This window comes from Lathyrus oleraceus, chromosome 5 (assembly GCF_024323335.1).
Source record: "Lathyrus oleraceus cultivar Zhongwan6 chromosome 5, CAAS_Psat_ZW6_1.0, whole genome shotgun sequence".
Classification (NCBI taxonomy): Eukaryota; Viridiplantae; Streptophyta; class Magnoliopsida; order Fabales; family Fabaceae; genus Lathyrus; species Lathyrus oleraceus.
This window is the reverse complement of record NC_066583.1, coordinates 20970632-20994454: the sequence shown is the minus strand read 5'-3', so window position 1 is coordinate 20994454 and position 23823 is coordinate 20970632. Positions and strand designations below refer to the sequence as shown.

Sequence of the window (23823 nt, the reverse complement as noted above, 5' to 3'; positions counted from 1 at the left end):
TGCCGAGAAGTCATCAACTCGTCTAAAAAATACCTGCACGGGTATGAGACAAATACAAATATCATATTTACTAAACAGAGTGAGTAATTGGGAACTAGTACCCGTGATCATGGATACCCATTGTCATCCTTATTATTCCCGATAGGTGACTTTTCAATTTTTATTTAATGACTTTTAATTTCTTGTTACATGGTGATTATTTATTAGCCATGTTTAATTCTTTCCTGATAATTCCTAGTTTCAATTTCCATGATTTCTTTTCAATTCTCAATATTTGAAATTTATTCATACTAATTGTCATTTTTATTTCTTTACAATTCTACAATACATATTACTTATAAACTTACTTTCTTTCAATTTTTAATATTTGAAATTCATTCATATTAATCATAATAAGTTTTATTAACTATAACTTTTCAACTCTCAATTTTTCTTTTCCATCCTATAATAAATACTCATATTATTTATGTGGTAATGTTACTTTCTGTCTGCGACTGTGCAACTTTTATGAGTTTCATAGGCTCTTTCTAACTCATAACCTTCCCTCCTTTTTTTCCCCTCCAATTTGAACATATAACAACAACAACAACTATTCATCAAGATAAAAAGTTTAGGAGGAAAAACTCATAATTCAGCTGGCATTTTCAAGAAATGGATAATCTGTATATCCAACAACAGGATCACTGGTGTAAAAAGTGCTCTTATCAGCCTTATTGAAATCAGCATCCAACTCAAATCTTCTAGGCAAATCTGGATTTGCCAAAAACAATCGGCCATAAGCTACCAAATCTGCACCATCATTCTCCAACACTTTGTTTCCATCACTCCTATCATATCCACCAGCAACGATAAACGTTCCATCGAAAGCCTTTCGCATCGGCATCAAAGACACATTACTGTCATCTTTATCAAACATGGTTTGCATCCTAGGCTCAATCACATGACAGTAAAGAATTCCTAATTCACTCAATGATTCAGCCATATAAATTCCCAAAGCTTGAGGGTTAGAGTCTCCACAACCACAATAGTCAGCAAAAGGAGAGAGCCGAACACCGACTTTTTCAGCTCCGATCTCATCAGCAACCGCTTTAACAACCTCTAGCGGGAAGCGACACCGATTTTCTAAGCTTCCTCCGTACGCGTCCTCTCTATCGTTTACTTTGTCTTTTAGGAATTGATCAAGCAAGTATCCATTAGCTCCATGTATCTCCACTCCATCAAAACCGGCTTCTATGGCATTTTTGGCTGCCATTTTGAAGTCATTAACAACATCCAAGATTTCATCGATTGCGAGACGTCGAGGCGGCGGGTACTCAGAGCTGCTGCCTTCCTTTTGTAGTGCTTTGTCTGTGCTCGAGATTGGAGGTTGTCCACCTGGTTGGTAACCATAGTTGGATACTCTTCCAGCATGCCAAAGTTGACAAAAGAAAATGCCTCCTTTTCTATGAACAGCTTCAACAATTGGTTTCCAGGCTTCTATTTGCTCTCTTGTCCAAATACCAGGTGTATTTGGGTACCTGCATTACCGTCTTTGAGAATGACTTCAAAATTTTCTAGATGAAGAATAGGCTGAATATAGTTCATTCTAAAAACTTTAGACAGTATTGAAAATTACCCTTGTGCTGTGTCTGAGATCCCTGAGGCTTCCCCAATCAAGAAGCCACCGTTTGTTGTTCTTTGAGAGTAATAGAGAGCAGCATGTGGTTGAGCCACAAAGTTGTAGGACCTTGTTCTTGTTAATGGTGCCAAAACTATCCTAATAAGACACAATAAAATAAATTGAATTAAGAATTATGGAAAATTATATCAAGAAAACTATATAATATATAAATAGTTTACCTGTGGGATAGATTAAATTTTCCCATGTTGTATGGGGTGAGAAGGGGTATCACTTCTTTTCCTTTCATCATTTTCTCACAATGTTCTAAAATGAAATAGAATTTTTCAAATAAATGAATATATAATGTTCATTAGTTATTCATCTTCTTAAAAAAAACCTAAATTAATTTGATTCGGTTGTTAACCAATCCAAAATTTCTATTTTTCTAAAATTTGTTTGAGAAAAACGAAAATATGGTTTCTTACAGATCGCAAAATCTATTGTTAGTCTGTCTATTTTTATTTTTGCTGTTTTGACATTCTTGTGCCGTTGCAATTCTTTATATATTTATTGTATGAGTTATTTTTTTTCCTTCATATTTATATATATATTATTTTGCTATTAAAAAATTGCTTCCATTTCCATTGTGACCGATATTTGTGATTTTTTTTTAAAATAACCATCTTTTTGAAATTAAATACGAAAATAACCAAGTTTTCAGAAAAATTTCCAAAATAACCATGTTTGGAAGAGGATGCACCGGGGGAGTTGGCGCATCCCTTAAAATTTTAGGGCAGGCGCCAGACGTATTGGCGCCAATTGCATTGGGCTCCTAAAGGAGGAGCCAATGAAATTGGCGCCTGCATATACCCCTAAGGGAGGCGCCCATGGGGTTGGCGCCCTAGTAAATCCTCTAAGGGAGGCGCCCATGGGGTTGGCGCCTTAGTCTCCTCCTAAGGGAGGCGCCCCTAGGGTTGGCGCCTTAGCCTCCAGCTAAGGGAGGCGCCCTTAGGGTTGGCGCCTGAGTGTGTGTGTTTTTTAGGTGCCACTTCTTGTGGCGCCTATGTGTATTGTCGGATTTATCGTCCTACGAGCGTCTTGGTCGGTCTTAATATCCACCCATTCACGCACTTCTCCGTTTTAGTTGAACGTGGACACAAGCCATTGTATTCTTCTAATCCGTTCACCCTCTCCAATTTCCCCCTCTAACCAACTATACAACGTCCGATTAAGACATTTAAACGTATCTGTGTTCCAAAGTCGAACCTGTATCGGAGCCGCAACGACAGAAAATATTACATCAGCATTTCGTTTTTGAATGTATGTAGACATTGTTAAAAAAAGAAAATTAAAATTGATGGTTGGACTAGACTAGAAGATGAATTTGAGTGAAAATATAGACTAGGAGATGAATTTGACTGAAAATAATCGTATGCAAGGTGATCGTATTTATAGAGGCGATAAATCCGACAATACACATAGGCGCCACAAGAAGTGGCACCTAAAAAACACACACACTCAGGCGCCAACCCTAAGGGCGCCTCCCTTAGCTGGAGGCTAAGGCGCCAACCCTAGGGGCGCCTCCCTTAGGAGGAGGCTAAGGCGCCAACCCCATGGGCGCCTCCCTTAGGGGAGATTCACTAGGGCGCCAACCCCATGGGCGCCTGCCTTAGGGGGATATGAAGGTGCCCTAAAATTTCAAGGGATGCGCCAACTCCCCCGACGCATCTTCTCCCAAACATGGTTATTTTGGAAATTTATTTGAAAACTTGGTTATTTTCGTATTTAATTTCAAAAAGATGATTATTTTAAAAAAAAATTGATATTTGTTATTTTTTTAAAGTTGTTTGAACATATAAATATTTCATTAAATTTAAATAATCTTAATCTTAAGTGTCATTCCTTTTAAGTTGTATGAACATATTAATAAATTTAATAAAATTTATTATTTTTTCAGAAAATATTTGTATCTTAAGTATCATTCCTTTTAAATATTCATTATTTTACTTTTTCTTTTTCTCTCTTGATAATAAATGATAAAATATGATTTGAACAAAATATTAATTGATACAATTTTAAAATTAAAAGATGATAAATAAAAAAATGCAATTACTTTCTTTTTGTATGTCGAACATATTAAAAAATCTAATTTAATTAATTTCTCAATGACGTACATTTTTCTCACATTTATAATGAATTATTACTAATATATTATAATAAATCTTGTTTTTATACAAAAAACCTAATAATAAATTATTGTTTTGTGTATGAGTTGTACCCCCAACCATACTCTTTAAATCTAAAAAAAACAACGTAAAAATATTGAAATGTGAAAAAGAATATAATTAACATATTATAATTGATTTATTATTTTATATATAATATTTTTTTTAAATAAATTAAATAATTCTCTTTTGGTTATGAATTAGAGTGGACGGACTACCGTCAATGATACAATTTTCTCTCAAAAGATTTATGTTTTATTGCATTTTTGTCTTCTTTTTTATTTTATTTGATTTATGAAATTGATTTATCTATTTTAAATTTATACAATTTTGATTAATGATGTTTCTATTTTCTAAATGATAAATTTCTTGTAAAACATAACAAATCATCGTATATAAATTTATTGTGAAATTTATAAATAAAAATATAAGTTAAAAAACATAAAAAAATGAAAAAGAATCAAAACTATTTGAAATTAAGACAAAAAGACTAATTTCATGAATCAGATTTAACTTAAAGATTAAAATTATAATTTAGCCAAAGAAATTCTTATCTTTTCATTCAAAGAGCTTTTAAGTAATTTTTTTTAGTGATATACATTATTTTCTTTTATGATTTATAATACTATTTTTATTTGTAATATATATCAAATAATTAAATAAATTTAATTGATTAATGACAATATGTTGCATGCATATAAATTGTACTATGTCTCAACGTTGCTCTTTAATAATAATAATAAAAAAAAACAGCATGAAAACAATGAAGTGAAACACAAAAATATAATTGATGCATTATAATTGCTTATTTTTATATATTGATGGTGATAAAAAAATTATTAATTTTAAATAAGTTTTGTTTTATATTTTTGATACATATATGCATTATAGTTTTGATTCTTTAATTTTTCTGATTTACAAAATTAATCTTTTATTTTAAATTCAAATAATTTCAATTTATTTCTTAAATCAATGTGGTATTCATTTTTTTATCATATATTTTTTATTTATAAAATTTTAAAAAAGGTTCAAAATTTAAAATGAATTTGTATTCTTAAAATATTTTTTTAATGAGGTTTAAGAAATAAAATATGATAAACTATTAAAAAATTTTCATTTTTTGAAATAAGTCATAAATAATTTTTATATTTAATTAGAATCAAAAAACTATTATTCATTATATGTTTATTTTATTAACTATATAAATGTTATAATGCAAGTACAATTATTGTAGAATTTGAAATGGGGTGTATCGAGTTAGATTTAGTAAAAATTTAAATTTTATTAAGAGTCTCATATTAAATAATATATGTCTTAAATATGTATATATAAGTTGAAACATTCATCACCTTACAATTCGATTTTATAAGATCGAATTAAACTCAACTCACATATTCTAAGATTGTATCAGTAACTTATTAATACAGCGACACCAAGCCCAACCTACTAAAAATATTAAAGTTTGATTTTAATACGTAGTATACCATAAACTTGTATTTAGATCTAAGCCTAGCTTGATTGACTTGAAACTTGTTTCATTGGGACTTAGGTAAATAAGTAATTCAATCGATATTTATATAGATAAAAAAACTAAAATATCAATGATATTAAAAGTTTATTTGCAATAATTTATCTAAGCTTAAATAGTAAGTTTTGCAAAACTATTTTATTTAAAAAATTTATGAAAACAACCTATAACATGGTTTATAAAATATTTTCATCCCATTTTCATAAATTTTTTAAGATAATTAAATTTTAATTTTATATTTTAATTTAAATAATAATATAGAATATAATAAAAATAATAAAAATATTCATTTTTATTTAAATAAACTACTTAATAGATTTGAAATACCTTTTTTATGTCTTGAAGTTTAACATTTTTAACTAAATAAATTTATAGAAAACTTAAGTCTTTTTTATTTTAAAAAAATTAATATTGCTTAAACTTAGTTCATAAATTCATTTTAATTGATCTGATTTATTTTCACCATACATTGAAGAGTTGATACATGTATAGGCATGGCAACATAACCCGTACCCGTGGGTATTCACCCGAACCCGCCCCGAAGTTGACGGGGAAAACCCGCTTTGACTGAGTTTAGGTTTGGATTTGGGTTTTCCCCGATTATAAAGTATGGGGACGGGTCGGGTAATGGGGACACTAGTACCCACCCCGAACCCGCCCCGTTTATTTTATTATGTACACTATTATTTATTTTTGATGATTTAGAATATTAAATAAGTGGCCAATGTTTTAATATTTTGATTTGTATTAATTATTTAATATATTTAAATGTATGTACGGAATTTTTTTAGATTGTTTTATTTTATTATTTGTAATGTAGTTTGATTTTTTTAAAAGTAAATATTTATATTAAAAAATTGATTTTACTAAATGGATGGTGGCGGGGCGGGGATACCCGAACCCAACCCGAACCCGTTTGGGACGGATTTGGGTTTTAATTCTCCATCCCCATTTGGGTTTGCGGCGGGGAACAGGGATTGTTTGGGGATTCGGGTTTAGGTTTGTGGAGATAAAAACCGTCCCCGACCCGCCCCGTTGCCATGCCTATACATGTACCTCTTTCAAACGAAAATAACTTGTAAATAAATTGTGCATAGATAATAACTTGTAAATAAATTGTGCATAGATATAATATTAATTTACTTATTGATACTATTTTTGCATTATAATAAAATATTTATTTATTTATGTATAAACTAAAATTAGCAACATAAGTTTGGTAATATTTATTTACTTTAATGTTAATGTTAAGTCATAATATAATCACAGTGACATGAGTACATATATTATATTTTAAATTATTAAAAACCTTCTTAAATTAGTAGTATTTAATAATCAGAATTTGACAGAAAAAATATAATATGGCTTCTAAAATGATAAAGAGTCATTAAAAAAAAAAACAATAAATATGTCCGATTAAGATATGACATTTTGATTATTAAATCATTAAAAAAATGTTAACTTAATATAATGTCTTTATTTGATAAAATATAAAGCATAATGTTGTTATGGTCGTCAAGAGAGTCTGATAATTAAGACCGAAAAAGTAAAATGACCCGCCACACCGATGTGTAGGAGATGCACTATTTTAGACAAGAAAATATATGATCTTATTCTAAGATCAATTGAATGAATATTTTCAATTCATGTTAATAGATCAACAAACTATTATAACCGTCCTGTCCTATTATATGAAGGGGAATTATATTTAGGGGAGAACATGTTATTTTTCAGATAATTCTAATTCAAATCTCATTCAGTTCATCTTATTCTCATATTAACTTGAGCGATGAAGTGCTAGTCTTACATGTTAACCTCTGATCCACCGTATCAGAAGCTTAAGTCCACATTTGTGATCCACATCCATCGTTCAACAATCAATTATAATTCCCGCGCAAAACAATTGCGTCGTATGTGGGATTTGACATTTGATTCTCGCATTTTTCATTTTCGAACATTCATCTCTCGAATCACTAAATTAGAGCTTTCTCGACCTAAAAATTCAGATATCCTGAATATGAATTGTATAACTCTATTCTATTCTCGATCCTCTCCAATAAAATAGTAACACCACTTCTCAGATCTCGGTCCAAATCCATCAGCAATTGCAGGTTCCTTAGCTACTCGATCCGCTACATATCGCAAGGCAGTTGGAGTCGCTCGAGCTGCCATAGATCCACCACTTATTTCTCAAAACGGTAGCGTTCAAGTTCTCGTGGATTCTCTATTTTCACCATCATATCAAGATTTTGTCTAGTCTAGAACATCTCAAGGAGTCTTTCAACCTCTAATATTCTTAGGATATATTTCACAATTACAACAAGGTGAACCACCACTCAAACCTCCAACATCGCCAATAATACCTAGACTGAAAGCATTGCTTGGTTTCCGATTGTTGCAATCCAACCTCGGCGTGCAAGGTGCTAACGAACTACTAAAAACGTTAACAATATGGTTAAACAACAAAATTCACAAGTTGTAGAAGAAATATTACTTCGCCTCACAGAAAGCTTGAACAACGGGAACCCGGACAACAACACAATGCAAGAGGCCATATCCAGAGAAACCAATCGCTCAATATCTCATCGGGAAGTTGCTTCAAAATCTCGAGTCACCAAAGAAGTCAGAAACACCAAACTCTTTCTTCTGGTTCTGAAGGAGGAAGTGGAAGTCACATTCCACTGATGTTCGATGCCCTGAGAAAGAGGAAGAACTTGAGGAACGAACTCCAACCAAGGAACAGAAGAAGCATTATATTTCTTCTTATATTCTGGATAGCAAATACTGAAACTGCTGGAGAAACCTCTAAAGCTCCAGAGTTACGACAAAAAGAGAGATCTGGATGAGCATGTGCAGCATGTGGACAAGCGTTTAGACTACTATCGTATTGATGACCTTTCAAAGTGAAAGCTCTTTGCACTAACTCTAACCAGATCGACTATGATTTGCTTCAAATATCTGCCTGACGATAGCATATATTCATGGACCTACTTGGGCGAGAATCTCACCGCTCGCTTCGCCGTTCAGAAGAGGCAATCTACTACAATAGTCGCACCCAACAGGATCACCCAGGACAAGAAGGAGACTTTGCGAGCATATATAGAGACAAATTTACAAAAGTAGTTGTAAAGGTGGGAGGCTCTGGCAAAATCCTGAAGTGATAGATTTTTAAAAAATTGACTGAGGTAACATAACATCTTTAGAGAGGGGTTGGGGCATAAGAAGGTGCGTAACTAATGTCTGTCAGCAAGAAGGGTGGAGGTACCTCAACCAAGGGCCTGGAAAGGCCAATGCTCGATTTATGGAATAGTAAAAAGGTCAGGGAATCCCAAACAAAATATTTATGTTGGTCATAATAACCACGATCAACCACTTTGACATCTCTCGAATACTGGTTGACAGTGGCATATCTTGTAACATGATGTGCACATAACTTTTTTAGAAGATGAACCTGAAGAAAAAACACTTGTGGACCTATGACAGATTCATTCTACAAGCCTTCAATGGTACGAGGGGCGGGTACATTGAGTTACTGATTACCGTGGAGAAAGGGACAGATGTTAGAATGGTCGACTATGAATTTCTAGTGGTATAAGAGAGTTTACAACTCTATCCTTGGTAGATCCTTCGTGGTAGCCTTAGATGTTGTAGCATCACTGGTTCACCCCAAGCTAATGTTTCATAACCTCCACGATGAAAAGTGGATGATTCGAGCATACTACGAATCATCATACTATAAGTTACGGGGGCAAATAAGCAGTGGCAAATCCACCTGATTATTTTAATAGTTTTATGTGAAACTAAATTACATCATCACAATGTGTAATGATAATTTATTTTAAAGAAATAAGAATGTTATAACAAAATATCTCTTTTCTTGGTTACTGTAAAAGGTTACAATGAGCCTAGGGTACGATCGAGGAAATCGAAGTCTCATTATAAAGACTTAAGGGTGTTGTCATAAATGCCACAGGAATATGGCTAATGCAATCAAAACCACAAAATGCCAGACACACACAAAGAAAGTGGAAAATCCTGAATTGGCAATAATCCCCCCTTCTCGGTAGCTAACCATTCTAGAGGCCACAGTGGATCTGCCACACATCAACCTCAGACCAAATTCTCACTTGGGGGAGGAAAGGGGTACCGATCCTTGGGTAGAAACAAACCCATAGATGTCCAATTAACTTCAAGCTAAAGCCTCGTAAGGTAAAAGTTGAGCCCATAGCAATACACTTAGGATCTAACATGTGCACCTTAATCAGGTAATGTTGATATCCAAATATTAAATTCATATATGCACATCCCCCAATGCAAGTTGTTACATTTATAGATACAAATAAATAAAGAATGTTAAAAAAAGGGGTAGATCATGGCTAATCTTTGAGTGGGATAACTTTCTCATCTTTAACTATCTGATCCAACCAGAATTTCTCCCTTAAAATGCGTAAAGAAGGGTAAAAAGGCTTCACTTGTAATAAATAATTCTCAAAAGAGTCGGAGACAGACACAAGTCCGAATCCTACCACTTCATCCAACTCTTGAGCCGAAGAGGTGTTTTCAAGATGCAAACTCTCGAGATCTCCTTGGACAGCTAAAAGAGATTCTTTTGTAGCAGATAATGACGCTCAAACTGAAGGCAATACTTTGTATTCATTCACTACTTCTCACCATAGTAGCTTTACTCGATCAACCAAAGAGCCAAAGAATTTAAAGGTGCTCAATACGAGACCTATATCCGTAAGAGAAATAGAAGCCCTTTTTACTTCTTGCAGGTACGTATCACACTGAAGCGTCAGATCACGAACATTGCTCTTCAACAATTGTCTTTCATTATAAAGTTGACTGACCATGAAAAACTCGCTACAAACGGCTCTACCAATGGCAATAACGACATAGGCTCGATGGGTATAATACACCAAAGTTTATCATTCCTCCTTAAGAGAGTCGTCGGTCAGATTGGCAAGGTAAGATCAATCATCCTCCAAAACGGATGTCTGATTCTCCCTCGGAGTAAGAGGTCCCGACCGACCCAAGAACACGAGAGTTGGGTTATCCGAAGCCAAGGGTAAAACGCTCAAAGTGTGTGACACCCTTCATGTATCCTCAAGAATTTAATTAACATTTGGGCAGCGGGGCAGTTTCTCCTCGAGGCATGGTAAATCCAACAGAGAATAGTAAAAGACGTGAATGGGATCAAGAAAATTATCTCAAGGAAAGATGATGCTTATGGAACTAAATAAACTCACTTATGTGTCTAATTATGTTTTAATTTCTTTTCATACTATTTCAGTTGTCCAACCTTCCTTTTGAACTTTGAATTCCTAGCAGTTTTTCAATTAAAAAGAGTGATGTTTTCATTTTTAAATTTTTATTTGTATATGTTTGCATATTTAAATCATTGTAATGCATCTTCACTCGCATTTTTTATTTCAACAAAGGGGAAAAGTATAATCTCCGAGGGAGTAAAGTATACTCTCTACTTAATTGAGGGGGAGTTTAATTAATCCAAACAATATATTTGTTATTTCTTTAATCACCTCCATGAGAGATGCGTTTTCATTATCAAAATGAGGGAGAATGTGGAACAATTTTTTGCAGGTTGTTTATCAAGGAAATTCCATTAAAGAAGAACATGTTTTTGATGATGACAACTTTTCTTTAATGGTAACAACTAAAGTCAAGTGTAAAGTAGTTAAAGATGCAACCAAATAAATAAAGCATGACAGGTTAGATTATATGATGATGAAACCTAAATAGAATATAAATCAAGCCTTGTCTCAAAGTAAAAATTCAAGAAAGGATCTACAAGATTGAAGCATCTGACAAAGTCTTGAAGTATGTGAAAGCCTGTCCAAATGTGTCTGAGTGAATATACATTGTAATTAGCATTAGGGTTTTCTCGTAAAGTATACGTCTAATCACACACTCTCACAAACAAAATTTCAAACTTATATTTGTCAAGAAAATACTTTCAAAGTTTCTTTAAGTCACACCAGATGAGTTAGAAGTTGTTAGAAAAGCTCTGGGCAATTTTTTGTCTTTTCCAATCGGTTGACACTTATACCCAATCAATTGTGTTATTGCAAAAATGCACCTTAAACTATTAGGAGAACATATTAATGATATAAAGCGATTATATATCTTTTCTTACCTTTTAAAACTTATTAATCAAGTGTTTTTAGGGCAATCAATTGATTAAAGCATTATGCCAATTGATTAGCTCATCAATTATGGCACCGATTTTTATTTTATTTTTTGTGCCAACCTCTAACCTATAAATAGAGGTCCTTTCCACATATTTTCACATCTAGAAATGTGAGTTTTCATTCCCCGCTCCTCATTATCTCTCTAATTTTTTTGTTTACTTTCTCTCACTAAAATTTAGTCGTGACACTTTCGAGAAAGACATTTTGCAAGTGAGGAAATTGTAATTCTAGAATGGTAGATTTTTAAATTCATCAAGGGAGTTTGTTTTATCTTGGTTGAATAACTCATCCATTTAGGGATTGTTTATATGGGTTCGAAGCTAAACCCATTAAAAGCTTGGTTTGGGGGATTTAGTTATTAAGTCCATAATTTGGTTTGAAGGCTCGACCCGTGTAAAAGTCTCCATTTAGTTAAATCTCAACCTGATTTTAAAAGCTTATTAAAGGTTGGAGATAATCCTGACATAAAATATCTTAGGTTCTTGGTTAACCCATTATAAAACCATGGTTCGTTTTGTGAGCTCAACCCGATGCTAAAATATATTCCAAGTTTAAAATCAATCTGTGTGAAATCTTGATTTGAAGCTTGAAGGCTAAACACTCTAAGCTTCTTGCGGAAAGAAGAGTATCCGCTTTGATTCATCATTTGGAAGGAAGGCTCACCACTTCTCTCCTTGTTCGCAATTTGGTTGCAAGTTAGCAACAAACTTTATTTTCCTTGTATAAAGGGGTTCAAAAGCTCAACCTAATAAAATATTTTAATTTTATTGGATTCTCTCAAGATCGAATGTTAGGGACAAGACTAAGTCATTTTTTACCGAACCTGTATAATTCCTGGTGTGTTCTTTCTGTAAGACCCCAATTTTGACCCTAAGACCCCTCGTGCCATATCATCATTTGCATTGGCTTTGGGATCACAACTTGGTATCCTTTTCACCCCTAATTCATTGGGTTTGCATTGGGAGATATCACCAAGCATATTTGATTGTATCATACTTTGTTTTTATTTGTTTACTAACTAAAATACCAAAAACATGCCTAGCATTATTTTATTTCTTTTGTAGGGACTGTGTGCATCCACTTGTGCCTCATCAAGCTCACATCTAGGGTTTGAGACCCTCAATGTAAGATATCAATCAAGGAAAGGTTCACATTGGTTCTAAACATTATATATATGGATCCCCATGTTCTTTATTTGTCATTTGATCAAGAGTTCATCAAGATTTTGAAGCTTGTTTGCCTTGGAAGCCTAATTCATTTGAGTATCTTGTGTGTCTTCCTCAGCAAGTTTATTCAACATTTGGTCAAAATTATTATGGGATACTTTATTGTGCTTCATATTAAGCATATATGATCCTCCATGATCCCCAAAGTGCAAAGTAACTTCAAGTTTGCAAGTTGGTTCAAAGAGGTTGACAAGAGAAAGTCAACTGGTCAAATCTAGGGTTTCCTAGACCCTATCTCCTACAATTTTTGTCATATGAAAATTATCCCAAGCTAAATGTTACTCTTTATGACATTAAAAACAACTTTCATGTTGGCACCAAGAGCTAATTTTGCTTGGAAAGTCATTTTCTATGGTAAAAGATTATATGTCATTCTGTTCGTGCCCTAGATGGAAGCTCAACTTCCAAGGACAATAACTTTATGAATTATTATGATATGAAGACCATACAAGTTTCATGATCAATTTCAATATATCTTCTCAAACTTTGATTCTTCGAGAAAGGTCAAATTCCACTTGCAAGGGCATGTACCAAGAGGAAATATTATAGGTCATTTTGGGCCATCATCATTGAACAAGCAATTTTCCTCAACTTCTAAAATCTATAACTCCCTCATGCAAGATTAAAATGGTGTCAAATTTGTGACCAGATTTAATAGGATTGGAATATCTACAACTTTGAAGAAAGAACCAAAGTCATTTCAAGCTCATAGCAAAAGTTATTCAAGGTGGAAAAAATGGTAATTTGACTTTTAACTTAGAAAATTTTCAACTATGTTTGATTCTTCCAACTTCCACACCAAAATTCATCATGATCCAAGCTCCAAATGGAAAAAGTTTCAACATAAAAGTTGTTCCCCTTCATTCTAGATTTCCAAAGAGTCCAAGATCATGGCATTTGTATTATTTTTAAGGGACTTGCGCATGGGTGCATCGCATGGCCCTATTTGGAAACTTTTGTGATCAATTTTCAACCAACGATTGCATGGCTTCATGAATTTATTTCAGAATCACATGCGCACGAATTTGAACTTATTTCAATAATCATTTGGGCCTTGTTGCATGCACACCATATTGCTATTTTTTGGCCAATTTTTGAAACTGTGTGGAAATGAATCTCTGAGAATATAAATACATGTCATTCTACTCAGAATTAAGGACCCTTGGGCCAAGCTTTGACCTGAAAACTCTTCCACACTCCATTGATAGAATTTCTTGAAGATTTCTCTTGAAATCGAGTTTTGATTCCCATTCTGTTTTGAAATTGAAACTCCAAGAATTTAAAGCCCTTTTACATCCAAATCACCTTCTGCAAGCTAGTAGAAGCAAGGCCAAGCAAATTGAAATCGAGATCAAGCTTCATCACTGCAAACAAAAGGTGAATTTTCAAAAACTTTCCTTCTTCGATTCTTCCTAAATTCTCCATCATTTCTCTTAATTTTTGGTTGTTTAAAGTCTTACCAATGTAGGCAACAAGACTGCGTTGCTTTGAGGTCAAATTGAAGCAACTCAGTTCATCCACCTCATTTTTCAATTCCACATATCTCTCTATATAGTAAGAATTGGGAAAAATAAAGGTCATATCCGTGCTCTCAATAATTTTCTCTTTAAATTGGTATATGGATCTTCCATTTTCATGAACTTTGAAGTTGGGCCAGTCTTGTGGAGGCCATCAGAGAAGATGATCGGAGCTATGGCTCCGGTGTTGTGCTGACATCAGTCCCAGCCATCTGATCCTTGTCCGGCGTTTTAATCTGAGCCCTCCTTTGTGATTACCCCATCTGCCACACATTGACTTGGTTCCACCGAAGTCTTGATGCGCGTGGCCATCAGATCTGCCACCTCAATTAATGAATGAGATCTGACGACCCTTGTTTTTTCTCTTTTTATTTTTATTTTAATTTTTGATTTTTATTTTAATTAGCTTGTTTTGTTTAATTCATAATAATTTCATTTTTAATCCAAAAAAATATGGGACTTTCACCAAAAATCTTTAAATAATTTCCTCTTCTATATTTTGAATTAAAATCATTTTTTGGATTATATTTGATATTTTTTGTGAATTAAATATTTTTGACTAGTTTTAAATATTTTTAAATACTTCTGACTTTCTAAAAATTTCCAATTTTTTTGTCTAAGGTCCTTTGACCTTGTTTGACCTAGGATAAATCCCTTGGTCATTTATTTGGTAATTTAAAGGGACTTGAGATTTTTCCCTTTTTAAAATGCATTTTACTTCATTTTTAAATTGATTTTTAATTGTTTAAAAATATTATTGAGCCATTTGGTTGACTTTGTGTTGTTTCATCTTCTGTTTGGCCTTGATCATGGTTGATTTGAACTTCCATTTAATCAATACTATTGGATTTAGGGGATTGATAAAGTGTAAACTTCATCCCTCAAGATGAACGAATATTATTGATCAGATCGAATTCCTCCCTTGATCAATTTGGGTTTCTATTTCCCTTTTCCTCTTCATCTTCATCCCCCTTCTTCTCCAATCCATCATTGACGAATGATTTTTCTACAAATCAAATGCTAGTTGATTCATCAATGATCTTGTGTGAGATGAATCAACATGAGCTTGATTGAGATAGGTCCATCCCATTTTATTTTTATGTGTGGTATGCTTTAGGAGCTTGGTTCTTTGTACCATGTCGCTAGCATGCATTAACACCAATAGTTTTATTGCTCGGCCTCAGATAGTTGTGACTTCTACATAAGTTCAATTGCGATTGCTTAACATAGAGCTAAATCTATCCCAAAAGGAATAACATTCTTGTAAGTGAGATTGTAAGTCTCCCATTCCTCATGTTATTGTGTAAAGACTTAACCTTTTTTCTATTTGTGAGAGCTAATGACATAGTTGTTGATTTATCCAAGTTGGATCCCTTTGCATAGATGATGTCTTGGTTCATGTCTTTATGATTGTGAGTGGATGGTTGAGTGTTCTCCAAAGAATGACTTAAACAATTGAATCCTTCACTAAAATTTGACTAACATTTATTTATTATTACTTTATCTTTAATTCCATTTACTTAATGAAAATTTAAATTTTAGTACCTTTACCATTCATTGCCATTTACATTTCATGCAAAATGTTTATGTTTCATTCATTTTTACTTTTCTCACTTGAGCCATATCTTTGTGCTTGTATATATTACGCTTGTGATTTTGCTCTGTTTGTGATCTTAGGACCTTAAAATACCTAATAACAACAAAAACCCTAGAAATATGTTGATGGATTGTTGGACTCCTGCCTTTGACTGAATCTGAACTTTTGGACTTAGAATAGGCAACTGCCATACGCTTTGAGGACTTGGCCAATGCCATTATTTGAGACTGATTTATCTTGGCCAATGCCATTCATCTGAGACAAGCCTTGAGTTCCCCATTGGTTTACCTGTTATTTTATCTTTGTGTTTAAGCTGTTATTTTGATCTTGTTATTTATATCTAATGATTGTTTCTATGAGTGTGCGACAAGGAATATTTCATCTGATACATTTTGAAGACACTGAAGACTGCTTGCTTTTGGAGTGTTTGCTTGGATGTTGGCCATCTTTATTTGATGCCTATGATCTTCATATTGATTGCTTGGATGGTTATGCTTATTGCTTGCTTAAAAGTCTAAAGGAAATAGGTTTCTATCTGACATTCTTGTCTTGTGGATTGCATCCCATTGGTCAGATCTTGTCAACTCTAAACTTGTAGTTTTTGTCTAGGATAGTCTCTTCATATCCTCCCACTTATTTAATTTCAAAATCTCTCCCTCATTTTAAAACCTTCTTTGTTTGTGTTTTCAACTTAGACTTGTTTTAATGAGTAGAAACTTTGGCCTTATGCCATTGAATTTTCAACCATTTTCTTAAATCGAACTTGTAAATAAACCTAACCATATTGACTTTAATTTCAAAAGACAAAAAGAACTAACAACCTCATCTAATCCTTTTGACCATTTTGTGCCTTTTTCTTTTAATCTTTTTTAAAAAAGAGCATTTAGATTTGAGTTATCTTTGGTTGAGATATAATTCTCCCATTTCCAGGATATTTGATTATAAGTATTTCCGTTTATTAGGGGTTAGTGGCATACTTGTTGATTGAATCCAAGTTGGAGCCCTCCCTCTTAAATGTTGTAAAACACTCATTATCGGTGGATGTTTGGTTAAGTATTCTCCCTTTGATAACAAAAAATCTTTAAGATCTTCTTAAAATAAATCCACCAATCTCTTTGAAATTTTTACCACGAACTACGAGGTTTTGATCCCTCATTTTTATGTTGGTACGTAGGCATAAGACCGAAGGTCTTGTCAAACACAAAAATTGTAAATAATGAATTCTTTTCTCATCCCCCCAATCTATAATTTTATCAAACATCATTTTCAACCAAAACACCTGCACACAAAAAAAGGGCTCCATAGGAGTACCTATGACACTTTGGGTGCTAATACCTTCCCTTTGTGTAACCAACCCCCTTACCCGTAATCTCTGACATTTTGTTAGTTTTTATTTGAAAACTTATTATCTTTGGATTTTGTTCATACTTTTGCCCTTTTCCTTTGGAAAAAATAAAAGCGCAGTGGCGACTCTGGTTTTATTGACGTTGAGTTAACCAATAGCTCGATGGTCATGAATTTACCGCTACACTTTCTTCCCTTAATTTTTATTTTTCGGACTTTATCTTCTAAATTTTATTTTTCATTGCTTTCTTTCAAAACTTTTCTAAAAATATTTTTAAACTCTAAAATTGATCCAAAAGGTTTTTCAAACTCAAGTTTTTTTTTAAACACACAATTCACCCCCTCCCCCTCTTTTGTGTGAAGTCATATGTCCAACATTTTTGCTTCCTCTTGAAGAGACTCGACACAACTAACTTTCTTGCATCAGCCTGGCACTTTCTCCTAAAGTTTATATCTTTCTTGTACAACCACTTCACAATTACTTTTCTAGACACCCCTTTCTTTAGAGGGATAACCCATGGGAAAAACATCACCCCAACCAACAACAACTAGGGAGAATAAAGAACCAATCTAGTAAGTATAAAAAATGGCTTTTAATAAAAGTTCCATCTACTATGCTTTAGGAATATTTTGAAGGTAAGCAAGATCCTCTTTAGACATCACACCAAGGGCCTCATAAGGAGTGCGGGGGATTCAGGAAGACAAAATAGTCGGTAGCTTGAGAAGAGAAGTGGAAGAACCAAGAGCGGCATCCCCAGATTTCCAGGCCCGTTTAGAAAAATCTTCTTCCAATAGAGGAATTTGATCTTTGTCATTTCCCCTATTGGTATTAGTAGGAGGGGACTGAGCCCGACCCTCAGTAATTGCAGCAGAAACCCCAAAAGAAGGTCTCCCAGAGCCAGGAGAGACTAGGGAAACCCCAATAATGGCAAGTATGTTAGAACTGACGAGAGGATGGGTGGTTTCCTGAGACGAAGGAGTGACGTTGGCACCATAAGTCTCCCGCTCTTTAGAAATATCGTATACCTTCCTCAAAAAAATCATTTTAGAATCAATTTTATCTACAAACATCAAACACCCATGTAAACAAACTTTAAGGGGATGACTATATCCTCACAAATCTCTCTAGACTATTGGTCGCGCCCATGATATAGTGGGTGTCAATAAACCATTTTCTCTGTAAAGAAGGCTTCACCTTAATAGGTTCAAACCTCTCCTCATAGTTGAGATTCCAATAAAAAGTGTCCAAATCTTTCTTCAATGTAATCTTGTCGCGATTGAGGGAATCTAGATGGACGACATACATACGAGTTTCACGTTTGAAATGGACCATAGTCCAATATTTTTTGAAACATGTCCGTGCATAAACGAGAAGATCCAATAGAAACATAACATAACGTGGAGTGATCTTCCAGAGTATAAAGCTTTACCAACACGAAATTCCCCCAAAAATCATCCTAGCTCTAAAAAAATGGCTAAATTTGGTAACTTCTTGACGTAGCAAAATGATCCCTTGATCCCAGAAATTATACCTAGAGGTATATATCATGATGAAAATATGGAAGAACAACCAGCACGAGGATTTTCAAGATTGACACTTGATCTAGAATTGGGACACCCTTATATAAGCCCTGACACCAAAATGAAGTTGTGAGGGAGCAACCTTCAAAAACCTCAACACCTCCACTTCAAACTTTGATAAAGGAAACCGCGAGTTTATTCAAGGTGAACATATATTTGTTGAAAGGAATGGAACACCTCAAAATTACTACACATTTTATTGTGTTATTTTGTATGGAGAACCAACCAGTCAAAGAGATGGACGAATTTATTGTTAGCCGCACTCATGGTTGCATGATCACTTAGAGAAGAAGGGATTTCTAATATCTCGGAGGCCGCCCAACTATAATTTCTCCCATTAACCGGTTCCACTAGAATATCAGGGGTATCTTGTCAGCTTGAGAGATCTCGAAAGGCTTAAGCCAATTGACACCATCAGGTTGAGTTCCGCATGCTAGATGATCCTTAATCTCAACATCACATGGATCCTGACCATAAATAGTACGATAAGTCTTGATGCAATTTTGGGCTTCTTCCATGTTCAAAGCAGTGACCTCCATCTTCGGGGTAATCAAAGTGTGAGAGGCTAAATCTCTTAGATCTATAGCTAGAGCATGCATATAACTAAATGCACGATCACCTCCCACATCCTCATAAAAAGAAGAGTGTCGAAGGAAGACTCGTTAAAGGAAGTTTATATATCAAGAGAACCACTAGAAAACCTCTCCAACTTAAAATTATAATAGCTGGAACTAAATGATTGTTAATTGGACAAAGGGAATATGAACTAGAAAACATTTCTGCCCTAACTAGAGTGGTCATTTATATTAGCCATGGAAAAATAAAATACTGGGAAATATGAAATAAGCTTAGGGTAAGAAGGGTACTTGGAGATAGTAGAATTTGAAGAAAAAGGTAGAGATTAAATGCGGAATGGAAAGTTTTGTTTTGGAGAAGGAAAATGCTCAAAGAAATGCTCCTGAAAATGAAGGAAGTTACTATTGCAAAAAGAAACTGATTGACATAAATGGAGAAAGATCTCCCAAAAATTCAAGAGACCTTAATATATAAGATATCAAGCAACGAGCCAGATTAATGGGAAACGGAAAATTAGAAATCAACTATCATATTTCACCTTGGGAATACAAGTGAACTCAAGTGCAATCGAACGCTCTAGAGAAATGTGTCATGCCCTAACCTGTGAGCATAAAGTTACACGCCCAAAAAAATCGGCGAGACGTTTCAATATGATGGGAAAAACATTTAATGCATTTATTCCCCATTACTTATATAACTATTTAGTGGCTTTCCCACTTCTAATTATAGTCAGACAAGATAACAATATGCCTCTCACGACTCTGAAAGACTTCTCGGCTAGCAAGCAACTGTCAAGCCTTGGGGGCAACGGTTCTGAGCCGATCAAAGACCCAATGCAGAAGCCCAACCATGCATGGTTGAATATGAATTATCCGGCGTATATATTCAGTACACGTGAGATTCAAGGTACACTTTTTAATCTCTATCTTTCATTGCACTTATCTTTAGCTCTCTAATTGACTTGAACGTTGGAGTGATAACACTCAAAGTCCATCCTGTACCACTGTATTGAAGACCAACATCATTAATTTTAGGATCTTACATCATCAACCTACACTAGTTCCGGTTCCAATATGAAATATATATTATTCTTTAAATCTCAACAAGAATCACAATTTGAAACTTAGGACATTGTTGTTGGAAAATGTACAATAATTCTATAGCATGCAAAAATATTGTATTATTCTGTCACCGACGTTTGTTTGATCATAAGTACAAAAGTACAAATATAGTATCAATACTCATGTCGAATATTATTTAGTGTTATGAAGGTACATATGATAAAAGTCATTACTATTCTCATACCTATGTGTATAATCTATTACCTTTAATTTAAAAATTCATTAGTAGAATCACTAACCATAGACTTGTACTCATGAGTCAGTTTTGTGATATTTTGGATTAGTGAGAGTTTATTATTAGCATTTTGATACTCTTGGTTCATTCTTTCATAACGTATTTCTATTAATTTAAATATGTTATTCTGAGTTCATCCTTTTATATATAAATCATAAGTCTTTAATGTGTATAATTTATTTCTACGTCGAATACAATTTCTGCAATATTAAATCTTACTTCTCATTTGATTAATATTTTTTACTACAATTGATAATCTAGTATTAAAATTAATTTTTTATTAATAATACATTAATTAAGAATTGACATAATCAATTATTAATAAATTATCATTAAATTATATTATAGTCAATTATCATTTATCATTAATTATTGATGAATGATTTGATTGAGCTACGTGTCTGAATAAACTTTGATGGATTGAACCATTTTATTAACTTCAATGAAAGACTTTTGCCCTCTTAGCACATGAGTAACATATCCTTGGCAAAACTTTAATCGCGAACTCATTTTCCGCTCTCTCAACATTGATATCCTAAATCTTAAAAGATGGGTCACTTTTATTATTCTTGATTATTTTTTAATATAATAATATATTATAATTTGTATTTATCTATCTATTCAAATTTTAAATTTTTTCATAAAAATAAACTTTTAAGAACTTGTCACAGTCATTTAGCATACATTAACATAGTCAAATATTATATGAAGTTAATTGAAATATATTGAGAGTGTAAAGAGATTTTACACCGTCAATTAATCCTAGACGTTGGATATTGAAATAAGTTTGACTTTTATTTTAAAAATCTATAAAGTAATGCAAATGGGTGATAGTGATGAATCGATAGTGTAAATTTTTTTATATTGTCAGTACATAATAATTAATTCCATAATATATATTTAATTATATTTCTTAATCTAAGAATTGATTTATATATATCTTACAACGATATAAATTCAACTTCCCGTTGAAACAAATATCTCACTAATAAATTATATACATAATAAAATAAATTTTTTATTTGTTTTACTTCGCATTTAATTAATTTATATAAAATTTTCAAAAATTTAAAGACGTGTGAAATATATATATATATATATATATATATATATATATATATATATATATATAATTATATATATTATATATATATAATATATATATATATTATATATATATATATTCAAATATATATTAATATGCAATAGTGGTTCATGAAATGGCGTGTGATTTTCTTAATTGTAGATAAAATATAGATTTTCAATTATTTATATTATTGGGGTATTTTGTTTAACAAAAACGTATAATTGAAAATGAAGTGAATTGTCTAAAACAGATATACCATAGTGATACTATTCCAGCATGCTAAAGTTAGCAAAAGAAATGCCTCCGAACTGCTTCAACAACTGCTTTCCATGCTTCCACTTGCTCTCTTTTCCAGAAACAAGGTGTCTTTGGGGACCTTCAACTACTAATGATAAAAAACAAAAAACAATGAAACAATGTAATAAAATGTATGAGTGATTGTATATGAAGAGTTAGTTCAATAATAAAAAGTTAACTAAATTTATGTAATAATAATTCAAAAGATATAGCACTAAATGAATTGTTTACCTGTGAGATAGATTAAAATTTCCCATGTTCATATCTCTCCCTTCTACCACTTTCTTCTTCTCTTCTTTCATAATGGCTTTATAGTTATCCTAACTCTTCCCACGTTATTGTATATATAATTGATTAGTAAGTCTCTTCATTCTTATAGTTTGATATATAGTCATTTTCAAATAAAGAGACAAACAAGTACATTACGATTATGATACTTGTCTTTTTCTCAAACATTTTCAAGTGGATATATAATATAATATCTTTCTATTGGCCACGAAAATTTGGATATCCTTTAAAGGCCGCACTCCATGTCTCCTTTCCTCTTTTTCTATAAATATATTTTGATTTTAGTAAATAATTCACACATAATATTGAGAGAGAGAGAGAGAGAGAGAGAGAGAGAGAGAGAGAGAGAGAGAGAGAGAGAGAGAGAGGAGAGAGAGAGAGAGGAGAGAGAGAGAGAGAGAGGAGAGAGAGAGAGAGAGAGAGAGAGAGAGAGAGAGAGAGAGAGAGAGAGAGAGAGAGAGAGAGAGAGAGAGAGAAGAGAGAGAGAGAGAGAGAGAGAGAGAGAGAGAAGAGAGAGGAGAGAGAGAGAGAGAGAGAGAGGAGAGAGAGAGAGAGAGAGAGAGAGAGAGAGAGAGAAGAGAGAGAGAGGAGAGAAGAGAGAGAGAAGAGAGAGAGAGAGAGAGAGAGAGAGAAGAGAGAGGAGAGAGAGAGAGAGAAGAGAGAGAGAGAGAGGAGAGGAGAGAGAGAGAGAGAGAGAGAGAGAGGAGAGAGAGAGAGAGAGAGAGAGAGAGAGAGAGAGAGAGAGAGAGAGAGAGAGAGAGAGAGAGGAGAAGAGAGAGAGAGAGAGAGAGAGAGAGAGAGAGAGAGAGAGAGAGAGAGAGAGAGAGAGAGAGAGAGAGAGATTTTATAAATAATAAAACTAATACAAATTTCAAATAAATTTATTATTTCAAAAACTCTTTTTAATATTTCTAATTTTTCTAAAAAAATGATATAATAAGGGACCAAGATAGCTTAAGAGATTAACAACAACAGCACGAGCAAGCCTAGTAGGTTAGTATGTTATATTAATAGTCATATCGTGATTATATCTAGGCTTACTATGCATATATTGGTGTCGATATTTCATTGTGCTATGACTATTTTTGTGTTGATATTGGATTGGTTTGGTATGTTTATCAAAGTAGGATTGGCACAACTTATCAATCATATCCCATTATCTCAGATACACTTCTCAACCACTCACTTCCATTAATGATTGTTATGTCCATGATTCAAACGTGTTTGTTTACTATTGCTTGGACTACAACTAACTAATCTTTTTTTGTTATTTTAAAATAAATGTCATTTTAATTTTAGAATATAAAATCAATTATTATTTTTTATTATTTTTTTAATTATTATTGTGTATACTACTTCTAAAACATGACTAATAAAACTATTTTAGTAAAA

At 33.1% G+C, this 23823-nt stretch overlaps 1 protein-coding gene across 2 annotated transcripts; it reads right to left on the bottom strand.

The window, feature by feature from the left end:
* Positions 1-474: 474 nt before the first annotated feature.
* LOC127087691 (12-oxophytodienoate reductase 1) lies at positions 475-22474 on the bottom strand. 2 transcript variants are annotated; one of them, XM_051028628.1, is made up of 5 exons: positions 22375-22474; positions 22103-22231; positions 1840-1924; positions 1616-1756; positions 475-1517 (listed from the first exon to the last, which is right to left on the bottom strand). In XM_051028628.1, exons 3-5 carry the CDS (start codon positions 1908-1910, stop codon positions 632-634), a joined length of 1098 nt encoding a protein of 365 aa, XP_050884585.1. In that variant the 5' UTR covers positions 1911-1924; positions 22103-22231; positions 22375-22474; the 3' UTR covers positions 475-631. The 2 variants fall into 2 exon arrangements, with proteins under 2 accessions (XP_050884585.1, XP_050884586.1); XM_051028629.1 differs by having other exon boundaries at positions 22103-22228.
* Positions 22475-23823: the final 1349 nt, after the last annotated feature.